Source organism: Oncorhynchus tshawytscha, linkage group LG30 (assembly GCF_018296145.1).
Source record: "Oncorhynchus tshawytscha isolate Ot180627B linkage group LG30, Otsh_v2.0, whole genome shotgun sequence".
Lineage (NCBI taxonomy): Eukaryota > Metazoa > Chordata > Actinopteri > Salmoniformes > Salmonidae > Oncorhynchus > Oncorhynchus tshawytscha.
This window is the reverse complement of record NC_056458.1, coordinates 43,608,302-43,635,612: the sequence shown is the minus strand read 5'-3', so window position 1 is coordinate 43,635,612 and position 27,311 is coordinate 43,608,302. Positions and strand designations below refer to the sequence as shown.

The following is a 27,311-nucleotide window of genomic DNA, read 5'->3' as shown; positions in this document are numbered from 1 at the left end:
GAGGGAGAAGGAGAGGGATATTAGAGGAGGTAGAATGAGAGGGATAAAGAGAGGAGGGAGAAGGAGCGGGATATTAGAGGAGGGAGAAGGAGAGGGATATTAGAGGAAGGAGAAGTAGAGGAGGGAGAGGAGAGGAGGAAGGAGAGGGTATATTAGAGGAGGGGGAAGGAGAGGGATATTAGAGGAGGGAGAAGGCGAGGGATAAAGAGAGGAGGGAGAAGGAGAGGGATAAAGAGAGGAGGGAGAAGGAGAGGGATATTAGAGGAGGGAGAAGGAGAGGGATATTAGAGGAGGGAGAAGGAGAGGGATATTAGAGGAGGGAGAAGTAGAGGAGGGAGAAGGAGAGGGATATTAGAGGAGGGAGAAGGAGAGGGATATTAGAGGAAGGAGAAGTAGAGGATGGAGAAGGAGAGGAAGGAGAAGGAGAAGGGATATTAGAGGAGGGGGAAGGAGAGGGATATTAGAGGAGGGGGAAGGAGAAGGATAAAGAGAGGAGGGGGAAGGAGAGGAGGGAGAAGGAGAGGGATATTAGAGGAGGGAGAAGGAGAGGGATATTAGAGGAGGGAGAAGGAGAGGGATATTAGAGGAGGGGAAGGAGAGGGATATTAGAGGAGGGGGAAGGAGAAGGATAAAGAGAGGAGGGGGAAGGAGAGGAGGGAGAAGGAGAGGGATATTAGAGGAGAGAGAAGGAGGGGATATTAGAGGAGGGAGAAGGAGGGGATATTAGAGGAGGGAGAAGGAGAGGGATATTAGAGGATGGAGAAGGAGAGGGATATTAGAGGAGGGGGAAGGAGAAGGATAAAGAGAGGAGGGAGGGAGAGGGATATTAGAGGAGGGGGAAGGAGAGGGATATTAGAGGAGGAGAGAAGGAGAGGGATATTAGAGGAGGGAGAAGAAGAGGGATATTAGAGGAGGGGGAAGGAGAGGGATATTAGAGGAGGGAGAAGGAGAGGGATAAAGAGAGGAGGGGAGAAGTAGAGGAGGGAGAAGGAGAGGGATATTAGAGGAGGGAGAAGGAGAGGGATATTAGAGGAGGGGGAAGGAGAGGGATATTAGAGGAGGGGGAAGGAGAGGGATATTAGAGGAGGGAGAAGGAGATTGATAAAGAGAGGAGGGAGAAGGAGAGGGATAAAGAGAGGAGGGAGAAGGAGAGGGAAATTAGAAAAAGGAGAAGTAGAGGAGGGAGAAGGAGAGGGATAATAGAGGAGGGAGAAGGAGAGGGATATTAGAGGAGGGGGAAGGAGAGGGATATTAGAGGAGGGGGAAGGAGAAGGATAAAGAGAGGAGGGGGAAGGAGAGGAGGGAGAAGGAGAGGGATATTAGAGGAGGGAGAAGGAGAGGGATATTAGAGGAGGGAGAAGGAGAGGGATATTAGAGGAAGGAGAAGGGATATTAGAGGAGGGAGAAGGAGAGGAGGGAGAGGAGAGGGATATTAGAGGAGGGGGAAGGAGAGGGATATTAGAGGAGGGGAAGGAGAGGGATATTAGAGGAGGGAGAAGGAGAGGGATAAAGAGAGGAGGGAGAAGGAGAGGGATAAAGAGAGGAGGGAGAAGGAGAGGGATATTAGAGGAAGGAGAAGTAGAGGAGGGAGAAGGAGAGGGATATTAGAGGAGGGAGAAGGAGAGGGATATTAGAGGAAGGAGAAGTAGAGGAGGGAGAAGGAGAGGAGGGAGAAGGAGAGGGATATTAGAGGAGGGGGAAGGAGAGGGATATTAGAGGAGGGGGAAGGAGAAGGATAAAGAGAGGATTGGGATATTAGAGGAGGTGTTAATGAGAGGGATATTAGAGGAGGTGTTAATGAGAGGGATATTAGAGGAGGTGAAGAGAGGGATATTAGAGGAGGGAGAAGGAGAGGGATATTAGAGGAGGGAGAAGGAGAGGGATATTAGAGGAGGGAGAAGGAGAGGGATAAAGAGAGGAGGGAGAAGGAGAGGGATATTAGAGGAGGGAGAAGGAGAGGGATATTAGAGGAAGGAGAAGTAGAGGAGGGAGAAGGAGAGGGATATTAGAGGAGGGGGAAGGAGAGGGATATTAGAGGAGGGGGAAGGAGAGGGATATTAGAGGAGGGAGAAGGAGAGGGATAAAGAGAGGAGGGAGAAGGAGAGGGATAAAGAGAGGAGGGAGAAGGAGAGGGATATTAGAGGAAGGAGAGGTAGAGGAGGGAGAAGGAGAGGGATATTAGAGGAGGGAGAAGGAGAGGGATATTAGAGGAGGGAGAAGGAGAGGGATATTAGAGGAAGGAGAAGTAGAGGAGGGAGAAGGAGAGGAGGGAGAAGGAGAGGGATATTAGAGGAGGGGGAAGGAGAGGGATATTAGAGGAGGGGAAGGAGAGGGATATTAGAGGAGGGAGAAGGAGAGGGATAAAGAGAGGAGGGAGAAGGAGAGGGATAAAGAGAGGAGGGAGAAGGAGAGGGATATTAGAGGAAGGAGAAGGAGAGGGATATTAGAGGAAGGAGAAGTAGAGGAGGGAGAAGGAGAGGAGGGAGAAGGAGAGGGATATTAGAGGAGGGAGAAGAAGAGGGATATTAGAGGAGGGAGAAGGAGAGGGATATTAGAGGAGGGAGAAGGAGAGGGATATTAGAGGAGGGAGAGGAAGAGGGATATTAGAGGAGGGAGAAGGAGAGGGATATTAGAGGAGGGGGAAGGAGAGGGATATTAGAGGAGGGGGAAGGAGAGGGATATTAGAGGAGGGAGAAGAAGAGGGATATTAGAGGAGGGAGAAGGAGAGGAATATTAGAGGAGGGGGAAGGAGAGGGATATTAGAGGAGGGGGAAGGAGAGGGATATTAGAGGAGGGAGAGGAAGAGGGATATTAGAGGAGGTGTTAATGAGAGGGATATTAGAGGAGGGGAAAGGAGAGGATATTAGAGGAGGGAGAAGGAGAGGGATATTAGAGGAGGGAGAAGGAGAGGGATATTAGAGGAGGGAGAAAGAGAGGGATATTAGAGGAGGGAGAAGAGAGGGATATTAGAGGAGGGAGAAGGAGAGGGATATTAGAGGAGGGAGAAGGAGAGGGATATTAGAGGAGGGAGAAGGAGAGGGATATTAGAGGAGGGAGAAGGAGAGGGATATTAGAGGAGGGAGAAGGAGAGGGATATTAGAGGAGGGGGAAGGAGAGGGATATTAGAGGAAGGAGAAGTAGAGGAGGGAGAAGGAGAGGGATATTAGAGGAGGGAGAAGGAGAGGGATATTAGAGGAAGGAGAAGTAGAGGAGGGAGAAGGAGAGGAGGGAGAAGGAGAGGGATATTAGAGGAAGGAGAAGTAGAGGAGGGAGAAGGAGAGGAGGGAGAAGGAGAGGGATATTAGAGGAGGGGAAGGAGAAGGATAAAGAGAGGAGGGAGGGAGAGGGATATTAGAGGAGGGGAAGGAGAGGGATATTAGAGGAGGAGAAGGAGAGGGATATTAGAGGAGGGAGAAGAAGAGGGATATTAGAGGAGGGAGAAAGGAGAGGGATATTAGAGGAGGGAGAAGGAGAGGGATATTAGAGGAAGGAGAAGTAGAGGAGGGAGAAGGAGAGGGATATTAGAGGAGGGAGAGGAAGAGGGATATTAGAGGAGGGAGAAGGAGAGGGATATTAGAGGATGGAGAAGAAGAGGGATATTAGAGGAGGGGGAAGGAGAGGGATATTAGAGGAGGGAGAGGAAGAGGGATATTAGAGGAGGTGTTAATGAGAGGGATATTAGAGGAGGGGGAAGGAGAGGGATATTAGAGGAGGGGAAGGAGAGGGATATTAGAGGAGGGAGAAGGAGAGCGATATTAGAGGAGGGAGAAGAAGAGGGATATTAGAGGAGGGTGAAGGAGAGGGATATTAGAAGAGGGAGAAGGAGAGGGATATTAGAGGAGGGAGAAGGAGAGGGATATTAGAGGAGGGAGAAGTAGAGGAGGGAGAAGGAGAGGGATATTAGAGGAGGGAGAAGGAGAGGGATATTAGAGGAAGGAGAAGTAGAGGAGGAGAAGGAGAGGAAGGAGAAGGAGAGGGATATTAGAGGAGGGGGGGAAGGAGAGGGATATTAGAGGAGGGGAAGGAGAAGGATAAAGAGAGGAGGGGGAAGGAGAGGAGGGAGAAGGAGAGGGATATTAGAGGAGGGAGAAGGAGAGGGATATTAGAGGAGGGAGAAGGAGAGGGATATTAGAGGAGGGGGAAGGAGAGGGATATTAGAGGAGGGGGAGAAGGAGAAGGATAAAGAGAGGAGGGGGAAGGAGAGGAGGGAGAAGGAGAGGGATATTAGAGGAGAGAGAAGGAGAGGGATATTAGAGGAGGGAGAAGGAGGGGATATTAGAGGAGGGAGAAGGAGAGGGATATTAGAGGATGGAGACGGAGAGGGATATTAGAGGAAGGAGAAGTAGAGGAGGGAGAAGGAGAGGAGGGAGAAGGAGAGGGATATTAGAGGAGGGGGAAGGAGGGGATATTAGAGGAGGGGGAAGGAGAAGGATAAAGAGAGGAGGGAGGGAGAGGGATATTAGAGGAGGGGGAAGGAGAGGGATATTAGAGGAGGGAGAAGGAGAGGGATATTAGAGGAGGGAGAAGAAGAGGGATATTAGAGGAGGGTGAAGGAGAGGGATATTAGAGGAGGAGAAGGAGAGGGATATTAGAGGAGGGAGAAGTAGAGGAGGGAGAAGGAGAGGGATATTAGAGGAGGGAGAAGGAGAGGGATATTAGAGGAGGGGAAGGAGAGGGATATTAGAGGAGGGGGAAGGAGAAGGATAAAGAGAGGAGGGGGAAGGAGAGGAGGGAGAAGGAGAGGGATATTAGAGGAGGGGAAGGAGGGATATTAGAGGAGGGGGAAGGAGAAGGATAAAGAGAGGAGGGAGGGAGAGGGATATTAGAGGAGGGGAAGGAGAGGGATATTAGAGGAGGGAGAAGGAGAGGGATATTAGAGGAGGGAGAAGAAGAGGGATATTAGAGGAGGGTGAAGGAGCGGATATTAGAGGAGGGAGAAGGAGAGGGATATTAGAGGAGGGAGAAGTAGAGGAGGGAGAAGGAGAGGGATATTAGAGGAGGGAGAAGGAGAGGGATATTAGAGGAGGGGGAAGGAGAGGGATATTAGAGGAGGGGGAAGGAGAGGGATATTAGAGGAGGGAGAAGGAGATTGATAAAGAGAGGAGGGAGAAGGAGAGGGATAAAGAGAGGAGGGAGAAGGAGAGGGATATTAGAGGAAGGAGAAGTAGAGGAGGGAGAAGGAGAGGGATAATAGAGGAGGGAGAAGGAGAGGGATATTAGAGGAGGGGGAAGGAGAGGGATATTAGAGGAAGGAGAAGTAGAGGAGGGAGAAGGAGAGGGATATTAGAGGAGGGAGAAGGAGAGGGATATTAGAGGAGGGAGAAGGAGAGGGATATTAGAGGAAGGAGAAGTAGAGGAGGGAGAAGGAGAGGAGGGAGAGGAGAGGGATATTAGAGGAGGGGGAAGGAGAGGGATATTAGAGGAGGGGAAGGAGAGGATATTAGAGGAGGGAGAGGAAGAGGGATATTAGAGGAGGTGTTAATGAGAGGGATATTAGAGGAGGGGGAGGAGAGGGATATTAGAGGAGGGGGAAGGAGAGGGATATTAGAGGAGGGAGAAGGAGAGCGATATTAGAGGAGGTGTTAATGAGAGGGATATTAGAGGAGGGGGGAAGGAGAGGGATATTAGAGGAGGGGGAAGGAGAGGGATATTAGAGGAGGGAGAAGGAGAGGATATTAGAGGAGGGAGAAGAAGAGGGATATTAGAGGAGGGTGAAGGAGAGGGATATTAGAGGAGGGAGAAGGAGAGGGATATTAGAGGAAGGAGAAGTAGAGGAGGGAGAAGGAGAGGGATATTAGAGGAGGGAGAGGAAGAGGGATATTAGAGGAGGGAGAAGGAGAGGGATATTAGAGGATGGAGAAGAAGAGGGATATTAGAGGAGGGGGAAGGAGAGGGATATTAGAGGAGGGAGAGGAAGAGGGATATTAGAGGAGGTGTTAATGAGAGGGATATTAGAGGAGGGGAAGGAGAGGGATATTAGAGGAGGGGGAAGGAGAGGGATATTAGAGGAGGGAGAAGGAGAGGGATATTAGAAGATGGAGAAGGAGACGGATATTTGAGGAAGAAGAAGTAGAGGAGGGAGAAGGAGAGGGATATTAGAGGAGGGGGAAGGAGAGGGATATTAGAGGAGGGGAAGGAGAGGATAAAGAGAGGAGGGAGAAGGAGAGGGATATTAGAGGAGGGGAAGGAGAAGGATAAAGAGAGGAGGGAGAAGGAGAGCGATATTAGAGGAGGGAGAAGAAGAGGGATATTAGAGGAGGGTGAAGGAGAGGGATATTAGAGGAGGGAGAGGAAGAGGGATATTAGAGGAGGTGTTAATGAGAGGGATATTAGAGGAGGTGTTAATGAGAGGGATATTAGAGGAGGTGTTAATGAGAGGGATATTATAGGAGGGGGAAGGAGAGGGATATTAGAGGAGGGAGAAGGAGAGGGATATTAGAGGAGGGAGAAAGAGAGGGATATTAGAGGAGGGAGAATGAGAGGGATATTAGAGGAGGGAGAAGGAGAGGGATATTAGAGGAGGGGGAAGGAGAGGGAATTTAGAGGAGGGAGAAGGAGAGGGATATTAGAGGAGGGGAAGGAGAGGGATATTAGAGGAGGGAGAGGAAGAGGGATATTAGAGGAGGTGGAATGAGAGGGATATTAGAGGAGGGGAAGGAGAGGGATATTAGAGGAGGGGGAAGGAGAGGGATATTAGAGGAGGAGAAGGAGAGCGATATTAGAGGAGGAGAAGAAGAGGGATATTAGAGGAGGGTGAAGGAGAGGGATATTAGAGGAGGGAGAAGGAGAGGATATTAGAGGAAGGAGAAGTAGAGGAGGGAGAAAGAGAGGGATATTAGAGGAGGGAGAAAGAGAGGGATATTAGAGGAGGGAGAGGAAGAGGGATATTAGAGGAGGGAGAAGGAGAGGGATATTAGAGGATGGAGAAGAAGAGGGATATTAGAGGAGGGGGAAGGAGAGGGATATTAGAGGAGGGAGAGGAAGAGGGATATTAGAGGAGGTGTTAATGAGAGGGATATTAGAGGAGGGGGAAGGAGAGGGATATTAGAGAAGGGGAAGGAGAGGGATATTAGAGGAGGGAGAAGGAGAGGGATATTAGAAGATGGAGAAGGAGACGGATATTTGAGGAAGAAGAAGTAGAGGAGGGAGAAGGAGAGGGATATTAGAGGAGGGGGAAGGAGAGGGATATTAGAGGAGGGGGAAGGAGAGGATAAAGAGAGGAGGAGAAGGAGAGGGATATTAGAGGATGGAGAAGAAGAGGGATATTAGAGGAGGGTGAAGGAGAGGGATATTAGAGGAGGGAGAGGAAGAGGGATATTAGAGGAGGTGTTAATGAGAGGGATATTATAGGAGGGGGAAGGAGAGGATATTAGAGGAGGGAGAAGGAGAGGGATATTAGAGGAGGGAGAAAGAGAGGGATATTAGAGGAGGGAGAATGAGAGGGATATTAGAGGAGGGAGAAGGAGAGGGATATTAGAGGAGGGGGAAGGAGAGGGAATTTAGAGGAGGGAGAAGGAGAGGGATATTAGAGGAGGGAGAAGGAGAGGGATATTAGAGGAGGGAGAAGGAGAGGGATATTAGAGGAGGGAGAAGGAGAGGGATATTAGAGGAGGGGGAAGGAGAGGATATTAGAGGAAGGAGAAGTAGAGGAGGGAGAAGGAGAGGGATATTAGAGGAGGGAGAAGGAGAGGGATATTAGAGGAAGGAGAAGTAGAGGAGGGAGAAGGAGAGGAGGGAGAAGGAGAGGGATATTAGAGGAAGGAGAAGTAGAGGAGGGAGAAGGAGAGGGATATTAGAGGAGGGGGAAGGAGAAGGATAAAGAGAGGAGGGAGGGAGAGGGATATTAGAGGAGGGAGAAGGAGAGGGATATTAGAGGAGGGAGAGGAAGAGGGATATTAGAGGAGGTGTTAATGAGAGGGATATTAGAGGAGGGGGAAGGAGAGGGATATTAGAGGAGGGGGAAGGAGAGGGATATTAGAGGAGGGAGAAGGAGAGCGATATTAGAGGAGGGAGAAGAAGAGGGATATTAGAGGAGGTGAAGGAGAGGGATATTAGAGGAGGGAGAAGGAGAGGGATATTAGAGGAAGGAGAAGTAGAGGAGGGAGAAGGAGAGGGATATTAGAGGAGGGAGAGGAAGAGGGATATTAGAGGAGGGAGAAGGAGAGGGATATTAGAGGATGGAGAAGAAGAGGGATATTAGAGGAGGGGGAAGGAGAGGGATATTAGAGGAGGGAGAGGAAGAGAGATATTAGAGGAGGTGTTAATGAGAGGGATATTAGAGGAGGGGGAAGGAGAGGGATATTAGAGGAGGGGAAGGAGAGGGATATTAGAGGAGGGAGAAGGAGAGGGATATTAGAAGATGGAGAAGGAGACGGATATTTGAGGAAGAAGAAGTAGAGGAGGGAGAAGGAGAGGGATATTAGAGGAGGGGGAAGGAGAGGGATATTAGAGGAGGGGGAAGGAGAGGATAAAGAGAGGAGGGAGAAGGAGAGGGATATTAGAGGATGGAGAAGAAGAGGGATATTAGAGGAGGGTGAAGGAGAGGGATATTAGAGGAGGGAGAGGAAGAGGGATATTAGAGGAGGTGTTAATGAGAGGGATATTAGAGGAGGTGTTAATGAGAGGGATATTAGAGGAGGTGTTAATGAGAGGGATATTATAGGAGGGGGAAGGAGAGGGATATTAGAGGAGGGAGAAGGAGAGGGATATTAGAGGAGGGAGAAAGAGAAGGATATTAGAGGAGGGAGAATGAGAGGGATATTAGACGAGGGAGAAGGAGAAGGATATTAGAGGAGGGGGAAGGAGATGGAATTTAGAGGAGGGAGAATGAGAGGGATATTAGAGGAGGGAGAAGGAGAGGGATATTAGAGGAGGGAGAAGGAGAGGGATATTAGAGGAGGGGAAGGAGAGGGATATTAGAGGAAGGAGAAGTAGAGGAGGGAGAAGGAGAGGGATATTAGAGGAGGGAGAAGGAGAGGGATATTAGAGGAAGGAGAAGTAGAGGAGGGAGAAGGAGAGGAGGGAGAAGGAGAGGGATATTAGAGGAAGGAGAAGTAGAGGAGGGAGAAGGAGAGGAGGGAGAAGGAGAGGGATATTAGAGGAGGGGGAAGGAGAAGGATAAAGAGAGGAGGGAGGGAGAGGGATATTAGAGGAGGGGGAAGGAGAGGGATATTAGAGGAGGAGAAGGAGAGCGATATTAGAGGAGGGAGAACAAGAGGGATATTAGAGGAGGGTGAAGGAGAGGGATATTAGAGGAGGGAGAAGGAGAGGGATATTAGAGGAAGGAGAAGTTAGGGAGAAGGAGAGGGATATTAGAGGAGGAGAGGAAGAGGGATATTAGAGACAGGGAGAAGGAGAGGGATATTAGAGGATGGAGAAGAAGAGGGATATTAGAGGAGGGGGAAGGAGAGGGATATTAGAGGAGGGAGAAGGAGAGGGATATTAGAGGAGGGAGAAAGAGAGGGATATTAGAGGAGGGAGAATGAGAGGATATTAGAGGAGGGAGAAGGAGAGGGATATTAGAGGAGGGGGAAGGAGAGGGAATTTAGAGGAGGGAGAAGGAGAGGGATATTAGAGGAGGGGGAAGGAGAGGGATATTAGAGGAGGGAGAGGAAGAGGGATATTAGAGGAGGTGTGAATGAGAGGGATATTAGAGGAGGGGGAAGGAGAGGGATATTAGAGGAGGGGGAAGGAGAGGGATATTAGAGGAGGGAGAAGGAGAGCGATATTAGAGGAGGGAGAAGAAGAGGGATATTAGAGGAGGGTGAAGGAGAGGGATATTAGAGGAGGGAGAAGGAGAGGGATATTAGAGGAAGGAGAAGTAGAGGAGGGAGAAAGAGAGGGATATTAGAGGAGGGAGAAAGAGAGGGATATTAGAGGAGGGAGAGGAAGAGGGATATTAGAGGAGGGAGAAGGAGAGGGATATTAGAGGATGGAGAAGAAGAGGGATATTAGAGGAGGGGGAAGGAGAGGGATATTAGAGGAGGGAGAGGAAGAGGGATATTAGAGGAGGTGTTAATGAGAGGGATATTAGAGGAGGGGGAAGGAGAGGGATATTAGAGAAGGGGGAAGGAGAGGGATATTAGAGGAGGGAGAAGGAGAGGGATATTAGAAGATGGAGAAGGAGACGGATATTTGAGGAAGAAGAAGTAGAGGAGGGAGAAGGAGAGGGATATTAGAGGAGGGGAAGGAGAGGGATATTAGAGGAGGGGGAAGGAGAGGATAAAGAGAGGAGGGAGAAGGAGAGGGATATTAGAGGATGGAGAAGAAGAGGGATATTAGAGCAGGGTGAAGGAGAGGGATATTAGAGGAGGGAGAGGAAGAGGGATATTAGAGGAGGTGTTAATGAGAGGGATATTAGAGGAGGTGTTAATGAGAGGGATATTAGAGGAGGTGTTAATGAGAGGGATATTATAGGAGGGGGAAGGAGAGGGATATTAGAGGAGGGAGAAGGAGAGGGATATTAGAGGAGGGAGAAAGAGAGGGATATTCGAGGAGGGAGAATGAGAGGGATATTAGAGGAGGGAGAAGGAGAGGGATATTAGAGGAGGGGGAAGGAGAGGGAATTTAGAGGAGGGAGAAGGAGAGGGATATTAGAGGAGGGAGAAGGAGAGGGATATTAGAGGAGGGAGAAGGAGAGGGATATTAGAGGAGGGGGAAGGAGAGGGATATTAGAGGAAGGAGAAGTAGAGGAGGGAGAAGGAGAGGGATATTAGAGGAGGGAGAAGGAGAGGGATATTAGAGGAAGGAGAAGTAGAGGAGGGAGAAGGAGAGGAGGGAGAAGGAGAGGGATATTAGAGGAAGGAGAAGTAGAGGAGGGAGAAGGAGAGGGATATTAGAGGAGGGGAAGGAGAAGGATAAAGAGAGGAGGGAGGGAGAGGGATATTAGAGGAGGGGGAAGGAGAGGGATATTAGAGGAGGGAGAGGAAGAGGGATATTAGAGGAGGTGTTAATGAGAGGGATATTAGAGGAGGGGGAAGGAGAGGGATATTAGAGGAGGGGAAGGAGAGGGATATTAGAGGAGGAGAAGGAGAGGATATTAGAGGAGGGAGAAGAAGAGGGATATTAGAGGAGGGTGAAGGAGAGGGATATTAGAGGAGGGAGAAGGAGAGGGATATTAGAGGAAGGAGAAGTAGAGGAGGGAGAAGGAGAGGGATATTAGAGGAGGAGAGGAAGAGGGATATTAGAGGAGGGAGAAGGAGAGGATATTAGAGGATGGAGAAGAAGAGGGATATTAGAGGAGGGGAAGGAGAGGGATATTAGAGGAGGGAGAGGAAGAGAGATATTAGAGGAGGTGTTAATGAGAGGGATATTAGAGGAGGGGGAAGGAGAGGGATATTAGAGGAGGGGGAAGGAGAGGGATATTAGAGGAGGGAGAAGGAGAGGGATATTAGAAGATGGAGAAGGAGACGGATATTTGAGGAAGAAGAAGTAGAGGAGGGAGAAGGAGAGGGATATTAGAGGAGGGGAAGGAGAGGGATATTAGAGGAGGGGGAAGGAGAGGATAAAGAGAGGAGGGAGAAGGAGAGGGATATTAGAGGATGGAGAAGAAGAGGGATATTAGAGGAGGGTGAAGGAGAGGGATATTAGAGGAGGGAGAGGAAGAGGGATATTAGAGGAGGTGTTAATGAGAGGGATATTAGAGGAGGTGTTAATGAGAGGGATATTAGAGGAGGTGTTAATGAGAGGATATTATAGGAGGGGAAGGAGAGGGATATTAGAGGAGGGAGAAGGAGAGGGATATTAGAGGAGGGAGAAAGAGAAGGATATTAGAGGAGGGAGAATGAGAGGATATTAGAGGAGGGAGAAGGAGAAGGATATTAGAGGAGGGGGAAGGAGAGGGAATTTAGAGGAGGGAGAATGAGAGGATATTAGAGGAGGGAGAAGGAGAGGGATATTAGAGGAGGGAGAAGGAGAGGGATATTAGAGGAGGGGGAAGGAGAGGGATATTAGAGGAAGGAGAAGTAGAGGAGGGAGAAGGAGAGGGATATTAGAGGAGGGAGAAGGAGAGGGATATTAGAGGAAGGAGAAGTAGAGGAGGGAGAAGGAGAGAGGGAGAAGGAGAGGGATATTAGAGGAAGGAGAAGTAGAGGAGGGAGAAGGAGAGGAGGGAGAAGGAGAGGGATATTAGAGGAGGGGGAAGGAGAAGGATAAAGAGAGGGGGAGGGAGAGGGATATTAGAGGAGGGGGAAGGAGAGGGATATTAGAGGAGGGAGAAGGAGAGCGATATTAGAGGAGGGAGAAGAAGAGGGATATTAGAGGAGGGTGAAGGAGAGGGATATTAGAGGAGGGAGAAGGAGAGGGATATTAGAGGAAGGAGAAGTAGAGGAGGGAGAAGGAGAGGGATATTAGAGGAGGGAGAGGAAGAGGGATATTAGAGGAGGGAGAAGGAGAGGGATATTAGAGGATGGAGAAGAAGAGGGATATTAGAGGAGGGGGAAGGAGAGGGATATTAGAGGAGGGAGAGGAAGAGGGATATTATAGGAGGTGTTAATGAGAGGATATTAGAGGAGGGGGAAGGAGAGGGATATTAGAGGAGGGGGAAGGAGAGGGATATTAGAGGAGGGAGAAGGAGAGGGATATTAGAGGAGGGAGAAGAAGATGGATATTAGAGGAGGGTGAAGGAGAGGGATATTAGAGGAGGGAGAAGGAGAGGGATATTAGAGGAAGGAGAAGGAGGAGGGAGAAGAGAGGATATTAGAGGAGGGAGGGAAGAGGGATATTAGAGGAGGGAGAAGGAGAGGGATATTAGAGGATGGAGAAGAAGAGGGATATTAGAGGAGGGGGAAGGAGAGGGATATTAGAGGAGGGAGAGGAAGAGGGATATTAGAGGAGGGAGAATGAGAGGGATATTAGAGGAGGGGGAAGGAGAGGGATATTAGAGGAGGGGGAAGGAGAGGGATATTAGAGGAGGGAGAAGGAGAGGGATATTAGAAGATGGAGAAGGAGACAGATATTTGAGGAAGATGAAGTAGAGGAGGGAGAAGGAGAGGGATATTAGAGGAGGGGGGAAGGAGAGGGATATTAGAGGAGGGGGAAGGAGAGGATAAAGAGAGGAGGGAGAAGGAGAGGAAGGAGAGGGATATTAGAGGATGGAGAAGAAGAGGGATATTAGAGGAGGGGAAGGAGAGGATATTAGAGGAGGGGAAGGAGAGGGATATTAGAGGAGGGAGAGGAAGAGGGATATTAGAGGAGGTGTTAATGAGAGGGATATTAGAGGAGGGGGAAGGAGAGGGATATTAGAGGAGGGAGAAGGAGAGGGATTTTATAGAAGATGAATATTAGAGGAGGTGTTAATGAGAGGGATATTAGAGGAGGGAGAAAGAGAGGGATAAAGAGAGGAGGGAGAATGAGAGGGATATTAGAGGAGGGAGAATGAGAGGGATATTAGAGGAGGGAGAAGGAGAGGGATATTAGAGGAGGAGAAGGAGAGGATATTAGAGGAGGGAGAAGGAGAGGGATATTAGAGGACGGAGAAGGAGAGGGATATTAGAGGAGGGAGAAGGAGAGGGATATTAGAGGAGGGAGAAGGAGAGGGATATTAGAGGAGGGAGAAGGAGAGGGATATTAGAGGAGGGAGAAGGAGAGGGATATTAGAGGAAGGAGAAGTAGAGGAGGGAGAAGGAGAGGGATATTAGAGGATAGAGAAGGAGAGGGATATTAGAGGAAGGAGAAGTAGAGGAGGGAGAAGGAGAGGGATATTAGAGGAGGGGGAAGGAGAGGGATATTAGAGGAGGGGGAAGGAGAGGGATATTAGAGGAGGTGTTATTGAGAGGGATATTAGAGGAGGGGGAAAGAGAGGGATATTAGAGGAGGGAGAAGGAGAGGGATATTAGAGGAGGGAGAAGGAGAGAGATATTAGAGGAGGGAGAAGGAGAGGAATATTAGAGGAGGGAGAAGGAGAGGGATATTAGAGGAGGGAGAAGAAGAGGGATATTAGAGGAGGGGGAAGGAGAGGGATATTAGAGGAGGGAGAAGGAGAGGGATATTAAAGGAGGGGGAAGGAGAGGGATATTAGAGGAGGTGTTAATGAGAGGGATATTAGAGGAGGGGGAAGGAGAGGGATATTAGAGGAGGGAGAAGGAGAGGGATATTAGAGGAAGGAGAAAGAGAGGGATATTAGAGGAGGTGTTAATGAGAGTGAGATTAGAGGAGGTGGAAGGAGAGGGACATTAGAGGAGGGAGAAGGAGAGGGATATTAGAGGAGGTGTTAATGAGAGGGATATTAGAGGAGGTGTTAATGAGAGGGATATTAGAGGTGTTAATGAGAGGGATATCATAGGAGGGGAAGGAGAGGGATATTAGAGGAGGGAGAAGGAGAGTGATATTAGAGGAGGGAGAAGGAGAGGGATAAAGAGAGGAGGGAGAAGGAGAGGGATAAAGAGAGGAGGGAGAAGGAGAGGGATATTAGAGGAGGGAGAAGGAGAGGGATATTAGAGGAGGGAGAAGGAGAGGGATAAAGAGAGGAGGGAGAAGGAGAGGGATAAAGAGAGGAGGGAGAAGGAGAGGGATAAAGAGAGGAGGGAGAAGGAGAGGGATATTAGAGGAGGGAGAAGGAGAGGGATATTAGAGGAGGGAGAAGGAGAGGGATAAAGAGAGGAAGGAGAAGTAGCGGAGGGAGAAGGAGAGGAGGGAGAAGGAGAGGAGGGAGAAGGAGAGGGATATTAGAGGAGGGGGAAGGAGAGGGATATTAGAGGAGGGAGAAGGAGAGGGATAAAGAGAGGAGGGAGAAGGAGAGGGATAAAGAGAGGAGGGAGAAGGAGACGGATATTAGAGGAAGGAGAAGTAGAGGAGGGAGAAGGAGAGGGATATTAGAGGAGGGGGAAGGAGAGGGATATTAGAGGAGGGGAGAGGAAGAGGGTTATTAGAGGAGGTGTTAATGAGAGGGATATTAGAGGAGGGAGAAGGAGAGGGATATTAGAGGAGGGAGAAAGAGAGGGATAAAGAGAGGAGGGAGAATGAGAGGGATATTAGAGGAGGGAGAAGGAGAGGGATATTAGAGGAGGGAGAAGGAGAGGGATATTAGAGGAGGGGGAAGGAGAGGGATATTAGAGGAGGTGTTAATGAGAGGGATATTAGAGGAGGGGGAAGGAGAGGGAATTTAGAGGACGGAGAAGGAGAGGAATATTAGAGGAGGGAGAAGGAGAGGGATATTAGAGGAGGGAGAAGAAGAGGGATATTAGAGGAGGGAGAAGAAGAGGGATATTAGAGGAGGGGGGGAGGAGAGGGATATTAGAGGAGGGGGAAGGAGAGGGATATTAGAGGAGGTGTTAATAAGAGGGATATTAGAGGAGGGGGAAGGAGAGGGATATTAGAGGAGGGAGAAGGAGAGGGAACAATCACATTGTATATAATATTTAATCATTAATATATATTTGGTTATAGTAATATATTAATATATATTTGGTTATAGTAATATATTAATATATATTTGGTTATAATAATGATATATTAATATATATTTGGATTTAATAATTATATACTAATATATATTTGGTTATAGTAATATATTAATATATATTTTGATTTAATAATAATATACTAATATATATGTGGTTTTAGTAATATACTAATATATATTTGGTTATAATAATATATTAATATATATTTGGATTTTATAATAATATATTCATAAATATTTTGTTATAATAATATATTCATATATACAGGATTTAGTTCTAATAATAAGTTGTCTGTTTCAATTCTTGCTGGTCAATTTTAGATTCAGTGCAAGAATGCCCGCAGAATTGCCATGGAAACGGAGAGTGTATGTCGGGTGTGTGCCACTGCTTCCCAGGGTTCCATGGCATGGATTGTGCCAAAGGTACCAACGTTGTTATCACCTAGATTATATTGGTTTGTATAGGTATGTTATAGGTATTGTATAGGTATATTATAGCTATATTATAGGTAGATTATTGGTATTGTATAGGTATATATTATAGGTATATTATAGGTATTGTATAGGTATATATTATAGGTATTGTATAGGTATATATTATAGGTATTGTATAGGTATATATTATAGGTATTGTATAGGTATATATTATAGCTATATTATTATTGGTATTGTATAGGTATATATTATAGGTATATTATAGGTATTGTATAGGTATATATTATAGGTATTGTATAGGTATATATTATAGGTATATTATAGGTATTGTATAGGTATATATTATAGGTATTGTATAGGTATTGTATAGTTATTGCATAGCTATATTATAGGTATATTATAGGTATATGTTATAGGTATTGTATAGGTATTGTATAGGTATTGTATAGTTATTGCATAGCTATATTATAGGTATATTATAGGTATATGTTATAGGTATTGTATAGGTATTGTATAGGTATTGTTTAGGTATATTATAAGTATTGAATAGGTATATATTATAGGTTTTGTATAGGTATATATTACAGGTATATTATAGGTATTGCATAAGTATATTATAGGTATTGTATAGGTATATATTACAGGTATATTATAGGTTTTGTATAGGTATATATTACAGGTATATTATAGGTATTGCATAAGTATATTATAGGTATTGTATAGGTATATATTAAAAGGTATTGTATAGGTAGGTATTGTATAGGTATGTTATAGGTATTGTATAGGTATTGTATAGGTATATTATAGGTATATTATAGGTATATTGTAGGTATTGTATAGGTATATTATAGGTATTGTATATATATTGTATAGGTATATTATAAGTAGTGTAGGTATATTATAGGTATTGTATAGGTATATATTATAGGTATATATATAGGTATTGTATAGTTATTGCATAGGTATATATTATAGGTATTGTATAGGTATATTATAGGTATTGTATTGGTATATTATAGGTATATTGTAGGTATAGTATAGGTATTGTATAGTTATATTATAGGTATATTGTAGGTATTGTATAGGTATTGTATAGGTATTGTATAGGTATATTATAGGTATATTATAGGTATTGTATAGGTATAATATAGGTATATTATAGGTATTGTATAGGTATATTATAGGTATTGTATTGGTATATTATAGGTATATTATAGGTATATTATAGGTATATTGTAGGTATTGTATATGTATATTATAGGCATATTATATGTATTGTATAGGTATATAATAGGTATTGTATAGGTATATTATAGGTATATTATAGGTATTTTATAGGTATTGTATAGGTATTTTATAGGTACATTGTAGGTATTGTATAGGTATATTGTAGGTATTGTATAGGTATATTATAGGTATATTATAGGTATTGTATAGGTATATATTATAGGTATATTATAGGTATTGTATAGGTATATATTATAGGTATATTGTAGGTATTGTATAGGTATTGTATAGTTATTGCATAGGTATATATTATAGGTATATTATAGGTATATATTATAGGTATTGTATAGGTATTGTTTAGGTATATTATAAGTATTGTATAGGTATATATTATAGGTTTTATATAGGTATATATTACAGGTATTGCCTAGGTATTGCATAAGTATATTATAGGTATTGTATAGGTATATATTAAAAGGTATTGTATAGGTATATATTATAGGTACATTATAGGTATTGTATAGGTATATTATAGGTATATTATAGGTATATTATAGGTATTGTATAGGTATTTTATAAGTAGTCTATAGGTATATATTATAGGTATTGTATAGGTATATATTATAGGTATATATTATAGGTATTGTATAGTTATTGCATAGGTATATATTATAGGTATTGTATAGGTATATTATAGGTATTGTATAGGTATATTATAGGCATATTATAGGTATTGTATAGGTATTGTATAGGTATATTATAGGTATTGTATATTATAGGTATATTATAGGTATATTATAGGTATTGTATAGGTATATATTAAAAGGTATTGTATAGGTAGGTATTGTATAGGTATGTTATAGGTATTGTATAGGTATTGTATAGGTATATTATAGGTATATTATAGGTATATTGTAGGTATTGTATAGGTATATTATAGGTATTGTATATATATTGTATAGGTATATTATAGGCATATTATATGTATATTATAGGTATTTTATAGGTATTGTGTAGGTATATTATATGTAGAGGGTATTGTATTATATTATAGGTATTGTATAGGTTTTGCATATGTATATTATAGGTATATAATAGGTATATTATAGTATAGGTATTGTATAGGTATATTATAGGTATATTATAGGCATATTATATGTATATTATAGGTATATTATAGGTATTGTATAGGTATATTATAGGTACATTATAGGTATTGTATAGGTTTTGTATAGGTATATTATAGGTATTGTATAGGTTTTGTATAGGTATATTATAGGTATTGTATAGGTATATATTTGGTTATAGTATTATAGGTATTGTATAGGTATATATTTGGTTATAGTATTATAGGTATTGTATAGGTATATATTTGGTTATAGTATTATAGGTATTGTATAGGTATATATTACAGGTATATTATAGGTATTGTATAGGTATATATTATAGGTATATTACAGGTATTGTATAGGTATATATTATAGGTATTGTATAGGTATATTATAGGTATTGTATAGGTATATTATAGGTATTGTATAGGTATATATTATAGGTATTGTATAGGTATATTATAGGTATTGTATAGGTATATATTATAGGTATATTATAGGTATATACAACACGGAGTGCATGGATACAGCCCTTAACCATTCAGCCAATCAGCATTCAGGGCTGTTCTTATGGACACAGCCCTTAGCTGTGGTATATTGGCCATTTACCACAAACCTCAGAGATGCCTTATTGCTATTATAAACTGGTTACCAACGTAATTAGAGCAGTAAAAATAAATGTTTTGTCATACCCATGGTATGCGGTCTGATATACCACAGCTTTCAGCCAATCAGCACTCAGGGCTCGAACCACCCAGTTTATAATATAGAATATTTGACCCCCTATCTTGAAACTCATAAAGGGTCATGTCCAATATGACAATCTCAACATAACTAATCCATATATAACAATAGAACAGGACGCGAAGCCGTCGTCTTGCACCTTGTCTTACCTGATGTCGGTGTCTGTCATTTCTCCTACGTTGTCTAGCTGCCTGCCCAGTCCTCTGCAGTGGGAATGGCCAATATGACAAGGGCCTGTGTATCTGCTACAGCGGATGGAAGGGTCCAGAGTGTGATGTCTCAGTGGGCCAGTGCATCGACCCAGAGTGTAACGGCCACGGCACCTGCTCCGAGGGCTCTTGCACATGCTCCGCCGGTTACCGTGGCGACGCCTGTGAGGAAGGTAAAATGCTTGAATAGAGCTCATCCCTATCACATACACACTCGTTCGCACACACTCTCGGATACACACACACACACACACACACACACACAATTGTCTCTACTTTAGTGCCATATTACGTTTCAGAATGGATGAGACTGCAGTGGTTTATACTTCAAAAGCTTTATTAAGGGAATGGAATCTATTTTATTGATCCAGCTTTTAAAGAATCGCCCTGGATCTGATTCATTCAATTGTGTTCTGATGGGTTTCCGCTCAGCTGGGATGAAGTGAAGTTGGAGCCAAAAGTAGGTTGAAGAGAGGAGAGGCGTAGTGGGGAGCGAGGGAGACGGAGGAGTAGAGAGAGTTCGGATTATAGAAAGAGACTGAAAAAGACAGCAGTAATGGCCGTTGTTCACTTCCTGTCTTTCATCATATTCACTGCTTTAAGTATATTCACTATTCTCTCTACTGCTGCTACTACTCCTACTACTACTACTCCTACTACTACTACTACTGCTGCTACTACTCCTACTACTCCTACTACTACTACTACTACTACTGCTGCTACTACTCCTACTACTACTACTCCTACTACTACTACTACTACTGCTGCTACTACTCCTACTACTGCTGCTGCTGCTGCTGCTGCCACCACTCCTACTACTACTGCTCCTACTACTGCTGCTACTGCTGCTGCCACTACCCTACTGCTCTACTACTCCTACTACTACTACTACTGCTGCCTACTCCTACTGCTACTACTCCTACTACTACTACTCCTACTACTACTACTACTACTGCTGCTACTGCTCTACTACTACTACTCCTACTACTACTACTACTACTGCTGCCACTACTCCTACTACTACTACTCTCCTGCTACTGCTGCCACTGCTGCTACTACTCCTACTGCTACTACTCCTACTACTACTCCTACTACTACTACTACTACTGCTGCTACTACTCCTACTACTACTACTACTACTGCTGCTACTACTCCTACTACTACTACTCCTACTACTACTACTACTACTACTACTGCTGCTACTACTCCTACTACTACTATTACTACTACTACTACTACTACTGCTGCTACTACTCCTACTACTACTACTCCTACTACTGCTGCTGCTACTACTACTGCTACTACTCCTACTACTACTACTCCTACTACTACTACTACTACTGCTGCTACTACTCCTACTACTACTACTCCTACTACTACTACTACTACTGCTGCTACTACTCCTACTACTACTCCTACTACTACTACTACTACTACTGCTGCTACTACTCCTACTACTACTATTACTACTACTACTACTACTGCTGCTACTACTCCTACTACTACTACTCCTACTACTGCTGCTGCTACTACTACTACACTACTATTACTACTACTACTACTACTGCTACTATTACTACTACTACTCCTACTACTACTACTACTACTACTGCTGCTACTACTCCTACTACTACTATTACTACTACTACTACTACTACTGCTGCTACTACTCCTACTACTACTACTCCTACTACTGCTGCTGCTACTACTAATACACTACTATTACTACTACTACTACTACTACTGCTACTTCTTCTACTACTGCTACTACTACTACTACTACTACTACTACTACTACTGCTACTACTACTACTACTACTACTACTGCTACTTCTACTATTACTACTACTACTACTGCTGCTACTACTCCTACTACTACTATTACTACTACTGCTGCTACTACTCCTACTACTACTACTCCTACTACTACTCCTACTACTGCTGCTACTACTCCTACTACTACTATTACTACTACTACTACTACTACTGCTGCTACTACTCCTACTACTACTACTACTACTGCTGCTGCTACTATTACTACTACTACTATGCTACTACTACTACTGCTGCTACTACTACTACTACTATTACTACTACTACTACTACTACTGCTGCTACTACTCCTACTACTACTACTACCTACTACTGCTGCTGCTACTACTAATACACTACTATTACTACTACTACTACTACTACTGCTACTTCTTCTACTACTGCTACTACTACTACTACTACTACTACTACTGCTACTTCTACTACTACTACTACTACTACTACTACTACTGCTGCTACTGCTACTACTACTATTACTGCTACTACTACTTCTACTACTACTACTGCTGCTGCTACTACTACTACCACTACTGCTACTACTACTACCACTACTACTACTACTACTTCTACTACTGCTACTACTACTACCGCTACTGCCACTACTACTACTACTATTACTGCTACTGTTGCTGCTGCTGCTACTACTACTACCACTACTGCTACTACTACTACCACTACTACTACTACTACTACTACTGCTACTACTACTACCGCTACTGCCACTACTACTACTTCTACTACCACTACTGCTACTACTACTACCACTACTACTACTACTACTACTACTTCTACTACTGCTACTACTACTACCGCTACTGCCACACTGCTACTACTACTACCACCACTGCTGCTACTACTGCTGCCACTACTACTACTACTGCTACTACTACTCTACTACTGCTACTACTACTACCGCCACCGCCACTACTACTGCTGCCACTACTACTGCTGCTGCTGCTACTGCTACTGCTGCTACTGCTGCTGCTGCCGCTGCTGCTGCACCACTGCTGCTACTGCTGCTACTGCTGCTGCTGCTGCTGCCGCTGCCACCACTACTACTACTACTACTACTACTGCTACTACTACTACTACTATTACTACTACTATTACTACTGCTACTACTACTACTACTACTACTACTACTACTACTACTACTACTACTAAAGGTTTTGAGTGTGGTGCATTGACATCGTGTCTCTCTTGCTGTTCTGTGTTGCAGCGCTACTACTACTACTACTACTACTACTACTACTTCTACTACTACTACTACTAAAGGTTTTGAGTGTGGTGCATTGACATCGTGTCTCTCTTGCTGTTCTGTGTTGCAGCGGACTGTCTGGACCCTGGATGCTCTGGCCATGGCAGCTGTGCAAGTGGGCAGTGCCACTGTAAACCAGGCTGGGCAGGCCCTCTCTGTGAGCATCCCAGGGCCCAGTGCCCAGACCAGTGCCACGGACACGGGGCCTTCATACCCGACACTGGCATCTGCAGCTGCGATCCGAACTGGATGGGACCAGACTGCTCCATGGGTAGGTGACACCTCACTGCACAACGCCACTCCCCCATGTGACCTAATTTTTGTGTGTATATACTGACATGTATGTGGAACTGACAACCACACAGTATTATTCTTTAGTTAGTTTTTTATATACACTACCATTCAAAAGTTTGAGGTCACTTAGAAATGTCCTTGTTTTTGAAAGAAAAGCAAATTTTTTGTCCATTAAAATAACATCAAATTGATCCGAAATACAGTGTTAATGTTGTAAATGACTATTGTAGCTGGAAACAGCAGATTTTTTTTATGGAATATCTACATAGGCGTACAAAGGTCCATTATCAGCAACCGGGATGCTGGCCTTCTATGCAGAGTTGCAATATCTCAGACTGGCCAATACAAATCAAATATTAAGATGGGTTAAAGAACACAGATACTGGACAGAGGAACTCTGCCTAGAAGGCCAGCATCCCGGAGTCGGCTCTTCACTGTTGATGTTGAGACTGGACAGAGGAACTCTGCCTAGAAGGCCAGCATCCCGGAGTCGCCTCTTCACTGTTGATGTTGAGACTGGACAGAGGAACTTTGCCTAGAAGACCAGCATCCCGGAGTCGCCTCTTCACTGTTGATGTTGAGACTGGACAGAGGAACTCTGCCTAGAAGGCCAGCATCCCGGAGTCGCCTCTTCACTGTTGATGTTGAGACTGGACAGAGGAACTCTGCCTAGAAGGCCAGCATCCCGGAGTCGCCTCTTCACTGTTGACGTTGAGACTGGACAGAGGAACTCTGCCTAGAAGGCCAGCATCCCGGAGTCGCCTCTTCACTGTTGACATTGAGACTGGTGTTTTGCGGGTACTATTTAATGAAGCTGCCAGTTGAGGATTTGTGAGATGTCTGTTTCTCAAACTAGACTCTCTAATGTACTTGTCCTCTTGCTCAGTTGTTCACCTGGGCCTCCCACTCCTCTTTCTATTCTGGTTAGAGACAGTTTGCTCTGTTCTGTGAAGGGAGTAGTACACAGCATTGTACAAGATCTTCAGTTTCTTGGCAATTTCTCACATGGAATAGCCTTCATTTCTCAGAACAAGAATAGACTGACGAGTTTCAGAAGAAAGTTCTTTGTTTCTGGCCATTTTGAGCCTGTAATCGAACCCACAAATGCTGATACTCCAGATACTCAACTAGTCTAAATAAGGCCAGTTTTATTGCTTCTTTAATCAGAACAACAGTTTTCAGCTGTGCTAACATAATTGCAAAAGGGTTTTTTAATGATCAATTTGCTTTTTAAAATGATACATTTGGATTAGCTAACACAAAGTGCCATTGGAACACAGGAGTGATGGTTGCTGATAATGGGCCTCTGTATATATATTCCATAAAAATCACCTTTTTCCAGCTACAATAGTAATTTACAACATTAACAATGTCTACACATTGGCCTATTTATTGCCTTTGACCTTATTTTCACTCACTGTATATAGACTTTGTTTTATTTTGTTCTACTGTATTATTGACTGTATGTTTTGTTCATTCCATGTGTAACTCTGTGTTGCTGTGTGTGTCGAACTGCTATGCTTTATCTTGGCCAGGTCGCAGTTGCAAATGAGAACTTGTTTTCAACTAGTCTACCTGGTTAAATAAAGTTGAAATAAAAAAAATAAAAAATAAAAATACACTGTATTTCTGATCTATTTTATTTTAATTAACAAAAAATGTTTTTTTTTTTTCAAAAACAAGGACATTTCTAAGTGACCCCAAACTTTTGAACAGTAGTGTATATACTGTATACTGTAACAGTAGTGTATATACTGTATACTGTAACAGTAGTGTATATACTGTAACAGTAGTGTATATACTGTAACAGTAGTGTATATACTGTATACTGTAACAGTAGTGTATATACTGTATACTGTAACAGTAGTGTATATACTGTATACTGTAACAGTAGTGTATATACTGTATACTGTAACAGTAGTGTATATACTGTATACTGTAACAGTAGTGTATATACTGTATACTGTAACAGTAGTGTATATACTGTATACTGTAACAGTAGTGTATATACTGTATACTGTAACAGTAGTGTATATACTGTATACTGTAACAGTAGTGTATATACTGTATACTGTAACAGTAGTGTATATGCTGTATACTGTAACAGTAGTGTCTATACTGTATACTGTAACAGTAGTGTATATGCTGTATACTGTAACAGTAGTGTCTATACTGTATACTGTAACAGTAGTGTCTATACTGTATACTGTAACAGTAGTGTATATACTGTAACAGTAGTGTATATACTGTAACAGTAGTGTGTATACTGTATACTGTAACAGTAGTGTGTATACTGTATACTGTAACAGTAGTGTATATACTGTATACTGTAACAGTAGTGTATATACTGTATACTGTAACAGTAGTGTATATACTGTAACAGTAGTGTATATACTGTATACTGTAACAGTAGTTTATATACTGTATACTGTAACAGTAGTGTATATACTGTATACTGTAACAGTAGTGTATATACTGTATACTGTAACAGTAGTGTATATACTGTATACTGTAACAGTAGTGTATATACTGTAACAGTAACAGTAGTGTATATACTGTATACTGTAACAGTAGTGTATATACTGTATACTGTAACAGTAGTGTATATACTGTATACTGTAACAGTAGTGTATATACTGTAACAGTAGTGTGTATGCTGTAACAGTAGTGTATATACTGTATACTGTAACAGTAGTGTATATACTGTAACAGTAGTGTATATACTAACAGTAGTGTATATACTGTATACTGTAACAGTAGTGTATATACTGTATACTGTAACAGTAGTTTATATACTGTATACTGTAACAGTAGTGTATATACTGTATACTGTAACAGTAGTGTATATACTGTATACTGTAACATTAGTGTATATACTGTATCCTGTAACAGTAGTGTATATACTGTAACAGTAGTGTATATACTGTATACTGTAACAGTAGTGTATATACTGTATACTGTAACAGTAGTGTATATACTGTATACTGTAACAGTAGTGTATATACTGTAACAGTGGTGTATATACTGTATACTGTAACATTAGTGTATATACTGTATACTGTAACAGTAGTGTGCATACTGTATACTGTAACAGTAGTGTATATACTGTATACTGTAACAGTAGTGTGTATACTGTAACAGTAGTGTATATACTGTATACTGTAAGTAGTGTATATACTGTAACAGTAGTGTATATACTGTATACTGTAACAGTAGTGTATATACTGTATACTGTAACCGTAGTGTATATACTGTATACTGTAACAGTAGTGTATATACTGTATACTGTAATAGTAGTGTATATACTGTAACAGTAGTGTATATACTGTAACAGTGGTGTATATACTGTATACTGTAACAGTAGTGTATATACTGTAACAGTAGTGTGCATACTGTATACTGTAACAGTAGTGTATATACTGTATACTGTAACAGTAGTGTATATACTGTAACAGTAGTGTATATACTGTAACAGTAGTGTATATACTGTATACTGTAACAGTAGTGTATACTGTATACTGTAACAGTAGTGTATATGCTGTATACTGTAACAGTAGTGTATATACTGTATACTGTAACAGTAGTGTATATACTGTATACTGTAACAGTAGTGTGTATACTGTATACTGTAACAGTAGTGTATATGCTGTATACTGTAACAGTAGTGTATATACTGTATACTGTAACAATAGTGTTTATACTGTATACTGTAAGTCTGTAATGTCTATGGTCATGTTTTACATGTATGTCTTTTTTGTTATCTGTCCGACCCCAGGAAGACTTTTCGTAATGTGTCGGACCCCGGCTAATGGGAATCCTAATATAAATCATAAAATCACCTGACACACACAACCCCCTTCTCCTCTCGCTAGCCACTACCACTCAGAAACACACTCATCCCACACCATGAACACGGCTCCTCTGTCAAAACCCTTTCCCTCTGTTCATCTAGTATGCTGATCCACTGTCTTTTTACTGTGCTCGTGTGCCTCCACAGAGGTTTGCTCGTCGGACTGTGGCGCCCACGGCGTGTGTTTTGGTGGAGTGTGTCGCTGTGATGAGGGCTGGACCGGCGCCGGATGTGACCAGCGTGTCTGCAACCCGTTGTGTGTAAAGCACGGGACCTGCCGGGACGGAAAGTGTCAGTGCCAACAGGGCTGGAACGGAGAGCACTGCACCATCGGTATGCATCCGGCCAATCAGCCGACACCGTGGCACGCTAACATACTAACACACACAGTAGTACCCTGCCTCTATCCTCCCTCTGTAGTAACTCCCAGCCGAACAGAGGAACTATCACCCACATGTTTAAAAGATACATTGTGTTTGTTCCCTAAGCCTTACATTATGAGGCAGTAGTGTCAGTACCTGATCCGGTCCCATGTTTGTCCTTCCACGATGTAGCTCTTTTTCACTGACTATATAAAGACCATTATCTCTCTCAGCGGCAGATACATCCACCAATTCGGATGAATGTCCTCCTTTCCTGCTCCTATCCACCACGTCATTAAGAAGCTCTCCTATTCATCTGGATTGGGTTCCTCCACTAGAGGGAAAATGTGTAATCTATAGTCAAAGTACCCTGCCACATCTCCACATCCATCTCCAGCCTCCCAGCCTAGTCACCAATGTTCCCTCTAAGATGAGCGCATTAAGAATTGCCAGCACAAGATTGAGCTTCACTAAAAATGTACAGTACACCATCTTTCCTGGCTTTAAACAAATACCATTTTCCCCTCTACTATTGTAATTTGGATTCAATCAACATAATAACATTCCTTTTCATATGCAACAAAACCAGA

General features: G+C 43.3%; 1 protein-coding gene across 1 annotated transcript in view; it reads left to right on the top strand.

Moving 5' to 3' along the window:
- Nucleotides 1-27,311, top strand: part of tenm2b (teneurin transmembrane protein 2b) — a 150,468-nt gene that overhangs the window by 80,545 nt on the left and 42,612 nt on the right. Inside the window, exons 8-11 of the mRNA XM_042309389.1 lie at nucleotides 15,722-15,823; nucleotides 19,103-19,297; nucleotides 22,286-22,486; nucleotides 26,507-26,692. Coding sequence (XP_042165323.1) covers nucleotides 15,722-15,823; nucleotides 19,103-19,297; nucleotides 22,286-22,486; nucleotides 26,507-26,692 — 684 coding nt within the window. The remainder of the gene's footprint in view (nucleotides 1-15,721; nucleotides 15,824-19,102; nucleotides 19,298-22,285; nucleotides 22,487-26,506; nucleotides 26,693-27,311) is intronic.